This window comes from Petaurus breviceps, unplaced genomic scaffold (genome assembly GCF_028583685.1).
Source record: "Petaurus breviceps papuanus isolate PSGF00001 unplaced genomic scaffold, PetGlider_PUasm1.0 90977, whole genome shotgun sequence".
Classification (NCBI taxonomy): Eukaryota; Metazoa; Chordata; class Mammalia; order Diprotodontia; family Petauridae; genus Petaurus; species Petaurus breviceps.
In genome coordinates this window covers 13,829,984-13,849,981 of record NW_027187391.1, presented here as the reverse complement: position 1 = coordinate 13,849,981, position 19,998 = coordinate 13,829,984, and the positions used below count along the sequence as shown (strand labels likewise).

The 19,998-nt window shown below is 36.2% G+C and overlaps 1 protein-coding gene across 2 annotated transcripts in view; it reads right to left on the bottom strand.

The window, feature by feature from the left end:
• The window catches only part of STX7 (syntaxin 7), a 63,475-nt gene that overhangs the window by 31,661 nt on the left and 11,816 nt on the right, over window positions 1–19,998 (bottom strand). For both annotated transcript variants that reach the window (XM_069077374.1, XM_069077373.1), the window contains exon 2: window positions 18,959–19,114. In XM_069077374.1, the coding sequence (XP_068933475.1) occupies window positions 18,959–19,043 (85 nt within the window). In that variant the 5' untranslated portion in view covers window positions 19,044–19,114. The remainder of the gene's footprint in view (window positions 1–18,958; window positions 19,115–19,998) is intronic.

Sequence of the window (19,998 nt, the reverse complement as noted above, 5' to 3'; positions counted from 1 at the left end):
AAGGTCTTGCTGTAATACACATTTTGTGTTGCGATACTGTAATTGTACAATTGTAATGCTGCACACCAAAATGGCATTAAGTTGTAGGGGAAATAAATACCCCTTTTCTATAGCACCCTCTCTTTTGCACCCGAATACCAACCAGACCAACTCTGGCATTAAGCAGACACACTTGAGCAGGACTTTATTTTTAGAAAATTCCAAAAAAAGTCTATCACGAGATAAAAATAAGGTTTCTTCAAATACCTAGAAGGAGGGTATACTATTATCTCCCATATCTTAAGAGATGTATGAGGATCCAATGAGAAGATACAAGCAAAGGACCTTGGTAAACCCTCAAGTATTATAGAAATTTCAGTTATCAGCAATGTCGCCAGTCAACACAGAAGAGGGTTAGCCATCCCTTGACAAGATCTCTAGCAGCTTTCAGCCATTGGTATTGCTATTTACAATAGCACCAGGCTAGGAGTCAAAAGACCTAGCTTGTACTATATTAATCCTGATTAAAAAATAATAACATCCTCATTTTTACTTCCAGTTAGCTCTCTAAGAGGCAGGTAGGTAACTCAGTGGATACAGCATTGGGCTTGGAGTCAGGAAGACCTAAGTACAAATTCAGCCTCAGAAACTTACTAGCTGTGTGACCCTGGGCAAATCACTTAAGTCTTTTGTCTTCCTCAGTTTTTTTTTCTACTGTAAAATGGTTCCTGGCTCTCACTATGAACTATATATTTTGAGTAAATCACCTGAATTCTGTTCATTACTTCATCACAAGCAACCTTCTTTTACCTCTCTCAGTGTTCAGAAGCTAAAAGGAGATAAATGTCCTTGAAACTATTTTGAAAAATACATAAAATGAAAAATAATAACAATACCTCACATTTTATATGGCACCTACTCTGTTGTGCTAAGTGCTTTATAAATATTATTGCATTTGATGCTCACAACAACCATGGCAGATGGGTTGCTTTTATTATTCCCATTTTACAGTTCAAAGAAAATGAGGCAAACAGGGGTTGAGTGATGATGGAACAGCAGATAGAATCCCAGGCTTGGAGTTAGAAAGATCTGAGTTCAAATCCAGCCTCAGATACTTACTAGCTCTGTGACCCAGGGCAAGTCTTAACCCTATTTGCCTCAGTTTCCTTATCTGTAAAATGAGTCAGAGAATGAAATGGCACTCCACTCCAGTATCTTTGTCAAGAAAACCCCAAATTGGATCATAAAGAATTGGTCATGAATGAACAATAACAAGCTAAAATTTGAACTCAGGTCTTCCTTTCTTTGGGGGCAGAACTTTTTCCACTGTGCTACCTAGTTGCCTCAAAACACAAGTCATTCTAATAGTAACTTTACTAACACTAAACTTTGTGAGCAAGTCCTGAGGGTTTTATCTAAGAAGAAGGGAAGGGAAGGGAATAAGCTTTACATAGTGTTTACTACATGCCAGGCACTGGCTAAGGGCTTTAATATTATCTTGTCTGATCCTTATAACAACCTTTTGAGGCTGGAGGCTATTATTAGCTCCATTTTATGGTAGAGGAAACCAAGGAAGACAGAGGCTAGCTGACTTGCCCAAGGTCACACAGCTAGTAAGTGTCTGAGGCTGAATTTGAACTTAGATCTTCTTGACCCCATGCCCGGTATTCTATCCACTGAATCACTAACCTGCCTCTAGATAGCTGACTGGAAGTAAAAATGAGGTTGTTACTATTATTTTTTAATGGGGATTAATATATACTATGACTATAGCAACTTAAAATCACCATGGAAAGGCAACAAAATTCTGATCAAATATAACAGTGCTATGTTACCAAAGTTAAGGGACATGTCCATCCTCCGTTGTTCTTGTTAACAATTAACTGTACTTTTCCTGAAATATATTCCATAAAGGGGATTTTTATTATAGTTACTCTCTCCTCACCTCAGCCTCATAGAGTTTCTATGTTCCTTGAAAGCACAGCTCTGGCACCAACTCCAACTAAAGGTCTATTCCTATCCTCTCTCATTCCCTTATTAATACTCTCTCCCATTTGAAATTATTTTGAATTGTTTCGCATTTATTGTCTTGTGATAGGTTGTATCTCCTGATTCCCCCAACCTTTAGAATGTAAATATCTTGAAGAAAGAAGCTGCTTATATTGCATTTGTATCTCTTAATGCCTAGAATAGTAACAGGCATAGTAAGTGCTTAAAAAACATTTGAATTAAACTTAAGACCCATCTCTTCTATAAACACATGATGCATCAAGTTTTTTGTTAAAGGCAAATTAAATGAAGTTAGGGTTTTAAAATAAAAAAATATTCTGGAGATAAAGTTTAACTAGTAATTAATTTATGAATTTAAGAGAAATTCATTCCATTTTGAAAAAAAAATTACAAGTAGAAAAAGTTTTCAAGAACATAGAAGCATTTGTTAAAGAGTCTTTAAGCTTGCTACTGAAACAACTGCAATTCCTTCAATACTATCTCTATCCCATGATCAGTCTTGTGACATTATCAGGGAGCAACAACTTAGCATCTTTATATCTCAAAAAAACTGGCCTGACTAGTTTAGTGATAAAAAAAGAAGTAAGCTTGAATAGGGGAAAGAGTAGAGACTTGCGAAATCCCAGCGTTCCAATTCACTGAATTACAGGCTCTCACCTGATATGCTAAATCTCAAAAGGAAACATCTAGCTCTTTATTTTTTTTTCATGTAGCTCTTTATAGAAATGCAATATTCTCTTATCCGAGCCCTGCTTTTTCTCCTCCCACTTGAGCATCTAAATTTTGCTTTAGGCTTCCAGTTTAAGGTTCCTTGATTTCTTCTAGAAATTCAGGTTGGGGAAAAAGGTTACCAAAAAAGGATTGGGTTTTTTTTTTTTTTGAGGTTTAGAGTTACTATGTGTTAAGACTAGGGGAAGTATGACATAGTGGATAGAGAGTTGACCTCTCGATCCTAACAGGAATGCCCTGGGTTCAAATTCTATCCCAGACCCATACAAGGCAAATTGCTTAACCTCCCACTGTACTAAAGAACTTTGTAAGGATATAAATTACAGATTTGCAGATCTGCACTGGGAGAGGGAGTTTCTTAAACCAATGGAATTACAAATCCAGGTAAAATAAACAATAAGAATAACATGATATGACAGGACTGAGTCCATTAGGAAGCCTACATCAGAACACAAAATTATAGATAATTGAGGTTTTCATACAAAAAGTCCCTTGTTTATATATGATGACTATACTTCTTCCTAGTATGGACATTCCAATTCTAATGTTGTATCAGGCTAACTTTTGGAGTTTATTGCTTAGAGGGGAGGAATAATCAGGAAGGGTTCAAGAAAAAAATATTGGTTGATTGCTATTAACATAATGCTTAGGTGATTTAAAGGATGGGCAGCAATGGATATATAATTTACACATAAAGAGTGACATCATAAGCAAATTAAGAGATTATGGATGGGGCGGCCAGGTGGCTGACCAAGTAAGAGCACCGGCTCCAGTGTCGGGATGACCTGGGGATCAAATCTGGGCTCAGATACTCAGCACCACACCCAGAAATAACTGGCCGTGTAACCTTGAGCAAGTTACTTAACCCCGATTGCTTAAAAAAAAAAAGAGAGAGAGATCATGGAATAGTTTATCAGATTTATGCATAAGAGAAGAATTTAAGACCAAAGAAGATATACAGAGCATTATAAAATGTAAAATAGATAATTTTGATTATATAAAATTAAAGCTTTTTGCACAAACAAAACCAATACAACCAAAATTACAAGAAAAGCAGAAAACTGGGGGAAAATTTTGCAACAAATATCTCTGATAAAGCCCTCATTTCTCAAATATATAGAGAGATGAGTTAAATTTATAAAAATACAATTCACTCCCCAATTGATAAATTGCCAAAGGATATGAACAGGCAGTTTTCAGACAAGGAAATCAAAGCTATCTATAGTCATATTAAAAAATGCTCTAAATCACTACTGATTAGAAAGATTCAAATTAAAACAACTCTGAGGTACCACCTTACACTTATCAGACTGGCTAACATGACAAAAAAGGAAAATATTAGATATTGGAGAGGATGTGGGAAAACTGGGACACTAACACACTGTTGGTAGATTTGTAAACTGATCCAACCAGTCTGGAGAGTCATTTGGAACTGTGCCCAAAGGGCTATAATACTGTGCATACCTTTTGGTCCAGCAATACTAGTACTAGGTCTATTTCCCAATGACATAAAAAAAAAGGTGAAAGGACCTATTTGTATAAAAATGTTTATAGCAGCTCTTTTTGTGCTGGCTAAGAATTGCTTTGGAAGGATGCCCATCAATTGTGGAATGGCTAAACAAGCTGTGGCATAAGATTATGATAGAATTTTATTGTGCTATAAGAAATGGCAAACAGGATGATTTCAGAAAACCTGGAAAGACTTACATGAACTGATGCATAGTGAAGTGAACAGAACCAGGACGACTTTATACACAGTAACAGCATTATTGTTCAATGAAGGACGCCGAATGATTTAACTATATACAATAATCTAAAACAATCCTAAAGGATTAATGATGAAGTATACTACCTGCCTCCAGAGAAAGAACTGATATTGTTTGAATATAGCTTGAAGCATGATATTTTTCACTTTCTGTTTTTTTTCATTTTTTCTTTTATTTGAGTCTTCTAGTATAAAGTGAATAATATGGGAATGTTTTATATAATTGCACACATATAATCTATATCTGACTGCTTACTATCTTAGAGAGGGGAGAGGGAAGGGAGTGACGGATAGAATCTGGAACACAAAAACTTTAAATAAGAAATGTTAAAATTTTTTTTAAAAGGATAGGTAGGAAAGGACATATCTGGGAGATCCTTCTTCTTCCTATCCTTGATCTCCTCGACTGGAGACATTAAATGTGTCCATATCTAACCTCATTCTTGAGTGGATTTGCTGCCAGAAGAAGGGATTACAATCAACCAATCAGGATTCAATTACTACCTCTATTGTGTGCCAACAACAAGAAAAATTATTTATCTCTAGTTCTAACCTCTTACTACTTCTTTAATTCTCAAAAGTTTTCCACTAGAGTGGAGTGACTGAAAATATGGTACAAAACATTGTACATTTATAGTACTATGCACACATAGCACATACATAATACTGCAAGGAAGTATCGAAATTATCTAGTTTTAAAATATAGGACTATATCCTCTTTGCCATTGATGGAATTCATTCAGCAAGAGTTGATTAAAAAAAATCCATTTGCTAAGAGTTCTGTGAATCTAATAAATAAGGGAAAGGGCAAAAGAGACAGTGAAGAAAACTTTCTACCTCTGTCAGCCAAATGATGCAATCAACAATAGTTATAATGTAGGAAGAGAAATATCAGAAATGCCTAGTACTTCATAAAAGAAGAAATATAAGGAATAAGCAATAAAACCCTTGGATCAATTGTCCACATACAAATGTACAAAACATAAGCAAGATGAACTAGTGATCTATACAAGAAGAAAATTTGGCTTCATAGGTGTCACTTACACTTGGAAAAAGTAAAACCAGGAGTATGACTCTAGGACTGTATAACTTATTCAAAAACAAAAAATTTAACAACATGACAGGCGGAATAGGACAATGTAGAATAAAATTGTCTATCTAGAAGGTTTGTTTATGTAAGTAATCCAGATAACTAGAATGGGGAAGTGTAGAATGAATGATGTAGTAGGGAAAATTTAAGTAAAGATTAAGAGTGATGGTTGTCTAGTTGTTCAGTCATGTCCAACTTCATGACCCCATTTGAGGTTTTCTGGGCAATGATATTGGAGTCATTTGCCATTTCCTTCTCCAGTGGATCAAGGCAAACAAGTGAAGTGACTCGCCCAGGGTCACACAATTACTAAGTGTCTGAGGCTGGATCTGAACTCAGGTCTTCCTGACTCTTGGCCCGCCCAATGCTCTATCCACTGAGCCACCTAGCTGCCTCCTAGGCAAACAGAGGTTAAGTGACTTGCCCAAGGTCACACTGCTAGTAAGTGTTTGAAGTCACATTTGAATTCACCCCAATCTCTATTCACTAAGCCATGTAGTTGCCCCAAGAGTGATAGTACAGAATAATATTGTCATCAGATTGGGGGGCAGGGACTTCTATTTATTCTCTCTTCTTCTTCTGATCGTCCCTTTCTGTAGCTGGCTCTGTCCCTCTCTTTCTATATTGCTATCTGCCTTTCTTCTTCCCTCCCTCACATCTTCCTTCCTTCTCAATAGAAGGATTCATCTGACAGTGGTGTCACTTTTGGACATAGGCCTGGTAAGATCAGTGGTATGTAAGACCTTAGCTAAGTTTTGAGTTCAATCACCACCTTCCCTAAGATGAAGAGGATAATATAAAGAAGATTATGCCCCAGAGGGGTTGAGTAAAACACACATGTGCTCTTGCTATATCTTTAAAGTAAAGATCCCTTTATAAAAATCTTCTCAGAATTAAGTGGTTAAAAGGAGCTGGGATGCTAGTCACTTGTCCCTAACAAATGGAGGTAACATAGCCAGTGGAAGCTCAAGCCTATAGCAGGGATACCCCAAGCTCTACCTTACAGGGTACCCTAGAATCTTACAGAGGAGAGACAGCAACTTAGTTCTGTAGAACAGATACAAGATTAGAAAAAATCAAGGATGACCTTAAGGTTTTGAGACTATTGAAATGGAAAACCAAAAAACCAAAAACAAACAGTGATACCACTGGAGGAGGTTGTTATATTTAGGGTTTAGTATCAAAATCTACAAAACTAAAGTAGTAAGATGAATAGTAAGCAAAAGATTAGATGGGACTTTTTTTGTTGTTGTTCATTTAAAGTGCCTGGTAAAACCTTCGAGACAGAAGCAGGAAAAACTGTCAGATCATAGAGGGGTTACCACCAATAGTTCTAAATAAATCAATGCTCCTATAGAACAGATAGTCATTAAGTAATGACAGCAAACATAAACAAGAAAGAGGGCTGCTTCAGTGAAAGAAGAAGATGAGAAGAGTTCCTATGAGGAGTTTCAGGCTCCTAGAAAGATTTAAAACAGGAGACACCTTTTGAAGGCAAAGATCTGCAATGAGGGATAGACTGAAGATGCTAGTGATGGATGGAATAAGCACTAATACCTAAATTTTGGATATACTAATTCTTTCTCAGAGAGCTATGCAGTCTCCAACATGGCAAGAATGTCTCCTGGCTCTCTGTGGATTTCAATGCAATTTAATTATATCAATACGAATCGTTTTTCTCAATCACCATTTTTATATCAACTATTGAAGCTCAAGATTACAATAATCTGCTACAGCAAATCTAAACTCCCAAGCATGGCCTCCTACTAATTATACACATCTCTTTTGCTTAACTACTATTTTTCAGTACTGTCTGCTTCTGCCAAGCATCAACACACTTAGTGCCCTTATGACTTTCTCCATCCAGCTTCATAGGCTTACCATATGCCATCCAGTTTGTTTAAAATGCCTTCCACAGCTTACAAAATCTATGAGCTGGAAGGGACCTAAGAGTTCATCTGGTCCAACTTGTACCTGAACAAGAATACCATCTGTCACATCCCAATTACCTCCCAAGGCTATAGATACCACTTCAGAATAGTTACAATTGGAAGTTTTCCCTGGCCTTAAGCCTAAAGCAATTGTTGTGACACCTCCTACCTACTGCTCTCAATTTTGCTCACTGAAACCAAGCATAACAATACTGTAGTCCCTCCTCCACAAAATAAGCCTCCAGTACATGAAGTGTAGAAAGAAAACTAGCCTGGGAGCTAAAGTACCTGGGTTCAAATCTCATCTCTAATATTTGTTAGCTATGTAACCTTGGACAAATCTTTTTTTTTTTTGGAAGGGGGAAGGTAGGGCAATTGGGGTTAAGTGACTTGCCCAAGGTCACATGGCTAGTTTTGTGTTAAGTGTCTGAGGCCAGATTTGAATTCAGGTCCTCCTGACTCCAGGGCCAGTGCTCCATTCACTGTGCCACCTAGCCACCCTTCTTGGACAAATCTTTTAACCTTTTGGGATCTCAGTTTCCTTATCTGTGAAATTAAGAGGTTTAAACTAGATGGCCTCTAAGATCCCTTCCACCTCTAAATTAAAGATGCAGAGACCTTGTGATATTGCTATGTGACATTTAATCTCTATTTTGTATGAAAACTTTCTGGGCTGTTTAAAACCCAAACATTTGTCTATATATTCTCAGGTCAATTACACATGGAGTTACAGTTAAGATTTAGTAATATTAGGAATGTAATCAAAATTCAGATGATTTTTAAAAATTTCTCTACCTAATGACTGATTAACCCAGATAAATGTATTTTTTAAAATTCCATGATACATGATCAATCCAATCACAGGACAAAGGAAATTCTCTTTTAATTCACTAGAACAATGCTTCTTAAATTTTGTTCTATAAAACCCCTGTATTGTTGAACAATAGGAATTAAATAACAACTAACATTTTTATAGGGTTTTAAGACTGGCAAAGTACTTTACATATTATCTCATTTGATCCTAATGATAACTTCCCTGTGAGGTAAGAATTATTATCCCCATTTTTTCAGATGAGAAAATTGAAGCTTATAGATTAAATGATTGGGCCAGGTTCACACAGGATTCAAACTCAGGTTTTCCTAACACCCAATCCAATACTCTAGCCACTGGATCACCCAGGTGTTTCTGAATAATATGAATTGTGGCTCTATGAGAAAACTATGCAAATGAAATCTTTCCCCTCTAAAATAATAAATGGAGAAAATAAGTATATAGCAAAGTGTTTACTGCATACACCATCTTTCCTCAGCATAAAAATAAACTTCCTTTCTTCTATATTGTTTCATGATTTCTTCAATACCCTATTTCAAGGCACATTTCATATTCTTAAGACAAGTATCCATAAGTCCTGTAAATATTTTTTAAGCCAAAAAAAAAATGTTCCAGAGCCAAAACGGCTTGGAAAATGGTAACTTAGAATTTTCAAAGAAACAAAGTGGATAGCTTGCCAGAGTAGGAGGGTAGGATAAGAAAATATGAAGTAGAGGTAATTTTGTTTTTTGTTTTTTTTCTTTGCTGGGGCAGGGACGTTGTAAAAAATTTTTAAGTCTAAAATTAAATCAGTATGTAAAACTAGATTGAGGTACAATTAGGCTTACTTCTCTCATCATTTTTTAAGAGGAAAAAGGCACTGTCATTCTGGAAATGTGTAATCAGATTGCCTTGCAAATCCAACATAGAAAGTATGTAACTAGCATTCTAAAAAAAAAAACCATCTCATTATCACAGTGTAATTAAAATTGCATTAAAAACTAGCTCATAATGTTGAGCTGTAAGCAATTTCTGAAGAACCCAAAGCATAAGGCACATTTACAGAAAATCGCTCTTAAATACTCCATTTAAGTCATCTGATGAAATAGCCAATTTGCTAAAAAATCAGATCACCACTTTTCCTTTAAATTTTTCACAGAATTAAGATAAGAGCCATTATTTTGAGGTGTATTACACTGATTAAAAGACACTGAACTAACTAAACAAATAACAGGGAATCAGGATAACTGGAAGTCAAACTCTACTGGTACTCTCTCAAAAGAAAATGAGTTCTTTAGCCCACCATGAAATACATAAGATGAATCTCATTATCAATTTGCTGTTGCATTTGAGATACAAAGAACAAATCAGAGAAATAAAAATCATATAATCCATGTTATTGTATATCTCCCTATTAAATTTGATTATTTTACAAAAGATAACATGTCAATATATCAATGAAACCTTGATTTAATCAAACCCACTTCAATTTATGTAGAACATTACCAATCCATATATCCTTAACCTTCATGATTCTTGTCCCATGTATTTCTACTAATCTTGGTTCTTGGTGAATTAATTACTTAACTATTAGACAAAAATGCACATTGCAAGTAGAAATTATTAAACCAATGGCTATAGATGATCTAAGAACCCAGTGGTTCTTAGCATCCTGTCCCCCACACTTTTCAACAACACTATCACTGCAAGACTGATAAGAAACCCCAAGAGAGTGAGGGCCATTTTTTATGGTTGCCTGTTTTACTCCTTCAGCAAGTATTTAATAAGCACCTCTTGCAATCCAGATACTATGCCAAGTGTAAAGGATACAAAGACAGAAATGAAACTGTCCCTGAACACAAAAAGCTTACATTCTCTTGGAGGAAACAACATATACACAGAAAAGCAAATATAGTTTGGTTTTAAATGTGATACAGAAGAGTTTGTGTTTTATTCTAGAAGCATAAGGAAACTAATGGAAATTCTTGAATAAGAGAATGACTTGGTCAGACCTGTGATTTAGGAATATAAACTTGGAGGTATCATTTTGACAGTTATGTGAAAGATGACTTGAAGAAGGGAGAAAATGGGGACAAGAAAACCAATGAGGAAGCTCTTGCTATAGTGCAGGCACCAGGTAAAGAGGACAGGAAAGGGGTGGCTAGGTGTGGCAGCAAGCACCTCAAGCGTCCTCAGGGTTGCTGCCACCACAGATTCTTGGATCTGCTTTGATAAAGGAAAGCAACTCAAAATGGGTTAACAAGCTTACTTTAATCAGTCATAGATGTATCATTTACCTAGTTCAGGGGAAAGAGGTCAGCACCCTGAACTTCAAAGTATACAGACAGAATTATCAAGACAGAGAAACAGATCAAGTAGACAGATTTCCAAATTGTCCAACCATTACATCCATACCCAATCAACATCTGGGTTTAAACATCTGGGTTTTTCAAAGCTGGGGGGCTCTGGACAACGGCGTCCCAGATTCCATATCAAATCACAGAACACTTCTCAAAGTGAGCCCCAAAACAAAACTACACATCAGGACTTATATAGCCTTCTCCTGGTTCAGAGAATGTAACAACTTTATTGACCCACTGGCCAATCAAAAAGTATCTACTGAAAAACAAGCCTCCCACCCCAGGCTTCAGGTGCACTTTAGCCTAGGGGCAGGGAAGATCTTCCAAATTTACATTCCCATTACATTAGGTGGCACAGTGACAGCCCTGGAGTCAGTAAGACCTGAGTTCAAATCTAGCCTCAGGCATTTAACACTTACTAGCCATGGGACCTTGGGCAAGTCACTTAACCTCAATTGCCCTGCCTTCTCCCCCTCCAAAAAAGAAAAAAAGAGGACAGGGAAGTAGAGGATGAATTTAGGTCAGGTGAGGGTGAAAAGAGTTTAAGAGCTGCAAAACAGTGAGAGCTTACCCCATAGTTTATCTGTCATAGTAAAAAAAAAAATAGTGAAAGAATTAAATGCAGTTCTTCTAAATAATACTAATATAGTCAATATGATTCACCTCAAACATATGACTACTTATAGTTCACTGCTTCACAAGAATAAGTCTATTTTGTATTCTGATAGAGAGGTGAAGGACTCAGGATACAAACAGACAATATTTTTGGATTTCACTAATGAGGAAATTAGTTTTGCTTACTATGTATATGTGTTACAAGGTGGTCTTTTTCTTTTTTTCTCCCCCCAGTGAGGAGAGGAAAGTTAGAAGGAAGAGAAAATAGATTCTTTTGTTAATTAAAAAAATTAAATTTCAAAAGAATAAGTCAATTCTGTAAAGCAACATGCACCTATATAACAAATGTCTCCGTTAAAAAAATTTATTCAGTTTTAAGAGAAATTGTAAAACAGGTAAGGTAAAACTCTCCTTTCTAAAAATTAAGTAGAATTTAGGACAGTTAATACGCTTCACCAACAGGATGCACTTTGGAATACTTTCTCCCTCCTCAGATCATCACAGATTCATTAATTTTTATATGTTGTGTTCTCTCTTCTTTCCAGGAGGATGCATGCTCCCTGAAGACAAAGTCTATTTTATTTTCATCATTATAGAGCCTTCAGCATAACAGACAATAAATGTTTGTTGAACTGAATCACAGTATCTCAGAGCTGGAAGGCTTGGAAATTATTTAGCTCAACCCTTTCATTTAAGAAATAAGAACCCAAGGTTTCTTCATTGTCAAGGTTAAGTGATTTTTAACAACTGCTAAAATAACAAAGTTCCTTAGAGGACCCAGGTTTAAACCTGGCCTTTGACTACCTGTAGGATGTTGAACAAATCAATATACCTTCCTAGGCCCCAGTTTTCCCATCTATGTAAATAAGGAGGGTATGACTAAATGGACTATAAGGTTTTTTCCAGCTCTAAATTTATGATCCTCTTTGATTCCATGAATGAAAGATTATGCCACCCTTCTGGGTAGTTGCTGTTACTATTTGTCTTTTGTTCTCAAAGAAGACCAAGATATCAGGAAGGTGATGAAATGGTTTGCAAAGTGAATTAAATTTAAGCGAAGGAGGGCTGTGCAAAGTAACCAATCTCACTTTCTCCTCCAGCATCATCTGGGTCTAGTGGCAAGATATAGATCAGGACAACTGGAGACTCCCCTCCCCCCCAAGTAGTTTCACCCTTGTGAAACAAAGCCTATAAAGTTAGGCTGAGACTATAATATAAATGGAAAACTAGGGAGAAGGAGTGGTTTATATTACCTAGGTTAAATTTATTTTCATGCCTATCACTGATCTAAACCAGCACCTGTTATTAGTCATGAAGAAAAGCCTACACATTGAGTCAATGAAGCTGTTTAATTACTGCTCCTTCCCAAAAGAGATTTAAAAAGCCAACTAGTATTTTCAGAAGTAACATCCGAGGTAGGTTATTTGGAAGAAAGTAGTATATCTTTTTCAAAAATCCTTTACCTAAAGACCCCTCTTCCACTTTTTATTACTGACCTACTCAAAGATGAACAACTCCACCTCTATTGTACATATATAGTTCCACCAATTTTTTAAGGAGGGAGGGAGGGAGGGAGGGAGGGAGGAAGGAAGGAAGGAAGGAAGGAAGGAAGGAAGGAAACAATCACAGTTTTAAAGCAACACGTTTAGTTTCCGAACTTGCTCTGTAGTTTTATGGAGACAGTAGCTACATGTCAATCCCTCTATGTACTTATAATAGTTATATCTCAGATGTATAAGGGTGATATACATATTTTAATACTGGCTAAGCAATATATAGAAATACTGACTAGCATTTTAATGCTAAGTGAGCCTAGTCATCCTAATCAGTAGGCACATGACAACTGGTCATCCTAATGCTGGAAGACCATTTCAAATTCTTACAGGCCTACAATCCACAAGAAAAAAAATGTGAAAGGTAAAATAAATACTCAACACCATTTAGAAATGTAGAGACTTATTATTAACTTTCAGCCTTCCCAAGATGACCCCCCAAATTATTTTTAAAACACTAAAAATAGTTTAAGCCAGCACATGATTACAAAGCAGAAGTGAAAAAGAAGGGTTGGGAGATATGTTCATCACTTGAACTAAAGTGTTTTTTTAAACCATCACACTCTCAGTAATACCTTAATGGTTTCAGTAGGTGAAGGAGTAGAACACTATCAAGTTTCACAAGAGATGATCTCCAATAATTCTGCATTCTGAAATCCTTCTGAATACAATCAATCTATATTATTTATTTTATTCAGTTTACAAGAATTTCAGTTTATAGCCACTTTGGTTTTTTTTTTTCTCTTTCAGCACCCACCTCAATTCAGAAGGAACAAAGGAAAAAGGAAGGGAGGGAGGGAGGAAAGAAAGAAGGAAGGAAGGAAGAGACAGAGAGAGTATTATCTGCCTTGTGCTCTGTATACAACAGGTATTATACATGCTATTTCTTCAGGCTTCAGTGTTCAAGAAACCCAAATATCTAATGTTCTTGGAGAGAAGCTCTGCTGATTTATCTCCATGCAGTCTGATATCTACTTCTATATAAACCAGAGTGGAGAGAAACGAGAAAAACCATAACAGTTGTCATATGCCTACTAAAGAGAATGAAAAGTGAGTTGGCCTAAATATAATATTTAAAATTACTAACTAGTTGGTGTTCATCAAAATCCTATATGATACTTAAAAGATTAATAGGTTTTCCATCCCGTACGGTAGAATTAGGCAGGTTTGGCTCAAGGAAACGCTTAATAACAATTCATTGGAATGATCCTCTTCAGGAGGGGATGAATTTCCCTCCACTTGATGTCTACAAACAGAGGTTGGATGACCATTTGGGGATATCATGAAAAGGATTTTTCATCAGTCCAGGATGAATTAGATGGTTTTGGAAATCCCTTCCCACTCAAATTCTGATTCATGTATCCTACCAAGAGTTCATTATAAGGATAAATAAGATCCAAATGCTATGTTCTCTTCAACTTTCTTTTATAAGACTGTTAATTCACAAGGGCTCTGAGAATACAGCTTTAGCTTGTGAAGGAGGCACTTTAAAAGTTCTGAGGTGTTCATTATTCAAGCACAGAAAATGCTATTGGGAATCCCCCCCCGCTGAAAGTGAAGTGAAAGTTCACACTTCTGTTTTTCATTTCCACAAGGTTTCTGCACTGAATTTATGCCACTTAGACTACTTACTATACTCCAGCAAATAGCACAGTGCTTTGGCGTACACTAATCACTTAATAAATAATAACTGAATGATTTATGTAAGCCTTCTTCACAAACTCAGCTCTGGTACATGTTGTAATTGAGAGGTGGTAAGCAAGTGAGAAAACTCTTTTGTGGTTCAGGCTGGATCTCACAGGATATCTAGGCTTTGGTGGCTTAAAGACAATTCTGAAGCTGTTCATCTTCACTGGTTCAGAAACTTCATTTTTCGACTTCACTAGTCAGTGAACAGTCTCTGGTCAGGGTGGGAGTGGGGATATGAGGGGGTGAGGATCGAATGATACTAACCAAACTACTAAAAGATAGATTTGCTGCCCAGAATGCCAATTTATAATGGAGATGATAACAATAACAACAATTACCATTTATTTAATGACTTGAAGTTGGCATGACATTTTGCATGTTAGTTCACTTGATTCTCACAAAAACTCTGTAAGGCAAGTACTCTTCTTCTCAAACTTATTTTACAAATGAGAAAACTGAGGCTAAAGAAGTTTACCGGTTACACCAGTCAGTAGGACAGGTCTACTCAAGAGACCAAAGTACAGAAGACTGCTTGGGGGAGTGCAGAATTAGAACCAAGTTATAATGGATGTTATATTTTCATTGAGATAAGTAACCTGCTGAATTGCCCTACCATAACTCTAGGTATGGGTGGCTAGTGGATAGAATGCCAGGCTTGGAATAAAATCTGACCACAGACATTTACTAGCTATGTAACCCGGGGCAAGTCACTTAACACTGTTTGCTTCATCTGTTTCTTCATCTGTGAAAATGATCTAGAGAAGGAAATGGCAAACCACTCCACTATCCCTGCCAAGAAAATTCCAAAAGGGAGTCACAAAGAGTTGGACACCATTAAAAAGGACTGAAAACTCTAGGTACATTGACATGTAAGTTCCTTAAGGGGAAGGACTATTTCCACTATTGTCTTTGTATCCCCAAGACTAACATAGTACCAGCCATTTAGTAGGCACTTAATAGAAGCTTTTGGATTGATTGGATTACCAGTCCTGTTCAATAGAATTAGAGTGCTCTTCCCTCTGAATCACAGAAATTAGAGCTGACAGAAACCTTAGGAACCATTGAGTCACAATCCCTCATTTTATATAAGGGAAAATTAAAGTCCTTCAAAGATCAAGCCGCTTATCCAAGGTAACATAAGGAAGAAGTAGTAGACTGAGAAATATGTAACAGTAAATACTTAAGTGTTAAGGCATATTGTACATAGTAACTACAAAGTAATTCACTGGAAGGCAATCCACGCATTTCTGATTTCCTTTTCCAATTCAGACCAGTCGTTTATTATCTGGCATTTTTATTCTAGACTTCCTGAAGATCATCAGTGGTATATGTTAGCTAAGACTAAGGTTATAATTAATGACATTATGTTATCATTTGTTGATATTTTTTTTTTGAGACTGAGGCTCCTTATGAGATGACAGGCATGCAGGTTTTGACTTGTGCAGTTTTTTACTGTGGCAGGTTCCCATTTCCTCAGGCATTCCTGTTGGCTTCCACTGTCAAAGGCTCATCATATTAGTGCTTGATTTAGCATGGACACTGGATTGCCTTTGGTCTACTGCAGCTCTGAATTACTGAGCTCAAGCAACTCACCAGCCTCTGCCTCCCAGGGAGCAGAAAAAAAAAAATATTATGGGCTTGCACCATCATCATAGCAGGCAGTTCATATCTTAAAGTTTTGTGATTTAGAATTTGCCATAATCTCATCACCAAGAATAGATTCAAAACCAATCCCTTAGGGTGGGGTTGTTTCTATAGCATTTCATCCATTTTATGTTGATTCCAGTTAGTTTTAATTTCAGGAGTCTAACACTTTTCTGCTTTCAAATTCTATGTCTTTATCATATTTGAAGTCATAAGCATCTTATACCGTGTTTCCCCGATAATAAGACACTGTCTTATTATTTTTTTGGACAGGAAAACACCAGAGGGCTTATTTTCAGGGGAGGGCTTATTTTAATGAACATTGACAGCAATTTTAATAAACAGGTAAATGTGAACAAAAAAATGTACCTTTATTCAATAAGCAAATCACTGGGGAAGAACAGGATGATGCGCTCACTGCTGCAGCTCTTATTGGATGCAGCTCGGAGCGCGGTGTGCGTTTCACAGCGGGGGGAGACGGTGCATACAGAGGGTATCATAATGTAGTGTGTAGCGCAGGGGATCACCTTCACTACAGTAGAAATCTCAATAGGGCTTATTTTCGGGGGAGGGCTTATTTTAGAGGAATCTTACACAGTAAGGGGAGGGCTTATTTTTGGGATAGGTCTTATTATCGGGGAAACACGGTATAATGATTACACCAATAAGTACTATAGCAAATACCTTCCTAGCAAATACTCTGTCCCTTAAGAACCATTATTTAATGAGCTCCAATTCCAACATACTTCATATACCCAAGAGCTTCCTTTAATATTATCATCTAATCTCATACTTCCTAGGAGAACACAAATTTTCTCCCTGGATGTCTTCTCTCTGGGAATTCCTGAATTGGGAATTATTCCTTCCAATATAGCCATTTTTTTCTACCAATAAGAAATAACACTCTTTAGAATGCCATATGGGTTCCTTTTTCTCCTCCACATGATTTGGAACTCACCACCAAATTCAAATTATATTATAGCTAAATGATAAAAATGATCTCCTACCCCAATATCAAAATAAACAAATATCAAAATAACCAAAGCAGTGGTTTCTATTGCTAATGAATAGAATGGAAAATATAAAGAAGATACTTCTCTACTATCATCTACTGGACTAGACTGAAGTTTGGAAAGATGGGATGAAATTATGACTAGGACACAGACTGTAAATTCAGGTGCACAAATATTTATCAAATGCTTTCTCTATGTAAGGTACTTACTTGGTTAGGTTGTAAGAAGAACATTAGAAAAAGAAAAAGGTCCCTATACTTAACAAGTTTATATTTTGCTGGGGAAATATAACATGTGCACAAATAAGTGTAGTACAAGGAAAATTGAAGGAGAAAAGAACACAACTAATTTACGAGATTAACAAAGGCTTCAGAGAGGTAGCAGCTAGACTTGGAAGGAAGATAAGAATTCTGGCAGGAAGAGATGAAGTGGGGCACTGCAGACATCATGGATGGTTTATATAAAGGCACAAAAGCAGGAAATGAGAGTATCAAGTTTGGGGAACAATATTCCCCTTTATTTAGAAGAAAGTTTGGGAAGGGTATGATATGAAAAAGTCTAGAAAGGTAAGAGGCAGTAAGATTTTGGAGAGCTTTATGTGTCTGAGGCCAAATTTAAACTCAGGTCCTCCTGTCTTCAGGGCCAGTGCTCTATTCACTGTGCCACCTAGTTGCCTCAACAAATTCTTAGTATAATTTACATAGTATATGTAGTATAGTTCACAAACACATATAATTCTCAGTACATTTCAAATGCCTACTATACCCTAGAGTAATATTTTATTGCATTTGTCCTAAACTTATTTCTTTTGAGGGGAAACTTACAATTAGGAAATTCTGATATTAAGTATATTCCTTATTCATTCCCTCCAGAACTTTCACAATTGATATCTATGCACTTGTGCCCCTTCCTCAGATTTTATTTTTTAAGTGTGTTATAGATATTTTTGTATTTTCTCACATGCTACACTATACCATCCTCTCAATCATTCATCTTCCTCTGAATCTCTTTCTATGTGGTTATGAATTAAAAACAAATAGCATTTTAAAGATGTAGCCTGAAATATTATTACTGAACCATAAAAAAATGACATGAGGAAATATCAAAGAATTCTAGGTGGTAGGAACTAGTGCAAAGTAAAGTAAGCAGAACAATTTGTATGAGGAAAGCAACACTATGAGGAAAAACAACTTTGAAGTGTTGTTTAATCAATGCAATAACCATGTTTCCAGAAGACATATGATGAAACATGTTACTTACCTCTTGACATAGTATAGAAAAAGACATACCATGGTCATGGCCATTACAGATCAATTTTGCTTGATTATAATCATGTATTATGAGAGTTTTTTTTTCTTTCTCAGAGTTTTGCATTGGGTAAGGATAGTGGGGAGAAAGGGCTTAAGAGGTCAGGGGAGTTATCAACATCGATGCCAAAAAAAAAGCCATTAAACATTTTTAATACATAGAACAGAAGGAAATTCAGAAGGAAGCACAGCCACACAGGACTATTTCAAAAGTAATGTTTAAAATGTATTATATTGTAATTGGTAAGAAATGGAGATTTATGGTTTCATGGAGAATCCTCCTTTTTTGTGTTCTTTTGTATATATGGAAATGCTCCCCCCCCTTTTTGGTGTCTAAGTTAATAATAAATGTTTTTATTAAAATTATTAAATAATATTTTTAAAATTTTAATTTAAAAATTTTAATTTTATTAAAATTATTAAATAATAAATGCATTCAAAAAAATTCTAATTCTAACTTACAACATTGTGTGATCTTCTGGATATTAGAAGAGATGCGTTGAGCCAACTGGGCTGGGTCGCCACCAATTCCTGGAGTGTAAGACATAGCTGATCTGTTTATTGACCAATCTCATCAGACAGGAGGCGAAAGATGAAAAATTTTCTCTAAATGATCACCTAGAATAAAAGCAAAACAGAGCTGCATGATTACATATGAGCATAATTCATTTAGAAACTGACATTTTAAAAGTGTGAACCAGAAAAGTGAAAAACTGATATCCTCAAATTAGCTTATAAGGTAAGGATCTGGAAATAGTGAATAGCTAACAGCCTGAACTATGCAGTCATGCCCAAGTACCCCCCCCCCCCGCAAAAAAAAAGTCAAAGAAGAATAAAGGATACTGGCCTCTAAAGAAAAGGATCAAATTAAATATACACTCGATCGTAAGCAAAAGACTTCAAACTTTTGTCCCCACTAAGTTGTGTTTAAAGACAAAGTCTCTTTAATATACAAGGTTAGTGATTCTTTATATTTGTAAAGGAAGGGTATCTAAGACAAAAGATTGCTAGTTAACATCAGGAAATTTATACAACACCAGTCTGAATGAGCTAACCAAATAGGGTCACCAATAAGCACACAAAAAAAGTAATTGAATTTGAGATATTGCTCATACACTACCCTGTTTCCTCAATCAATCCAGATTGCCATATATGAGTAGAGTGCTTAATGCAATGCTTTCTCAGTCACTCTAGTCTTGTGTTCCATGTTCCCTTGTAATCCACCTTGGTATACTTAAATTTACTGAATTTGCATTAAGACATGAAGTGTTGGGATAAAGGTATGGACTATAGTAATGGCAAAGATGGGGCAAATTGAGACAGGACAGGGTGGCTATTTCCAGGGAATGAAAGGGATGAGTCAAAGATGAATTTAAAGTTTCAAGATTGAGGATCAGGAGACCAGCTTTGCCATTAATAGGAATAGGCAGGCTGCTAACGGGGAAGTCTAGTTTTAGAAGAAGATAATAATTTTGACAGCCTGAGTCTGATGTTACAGCAGG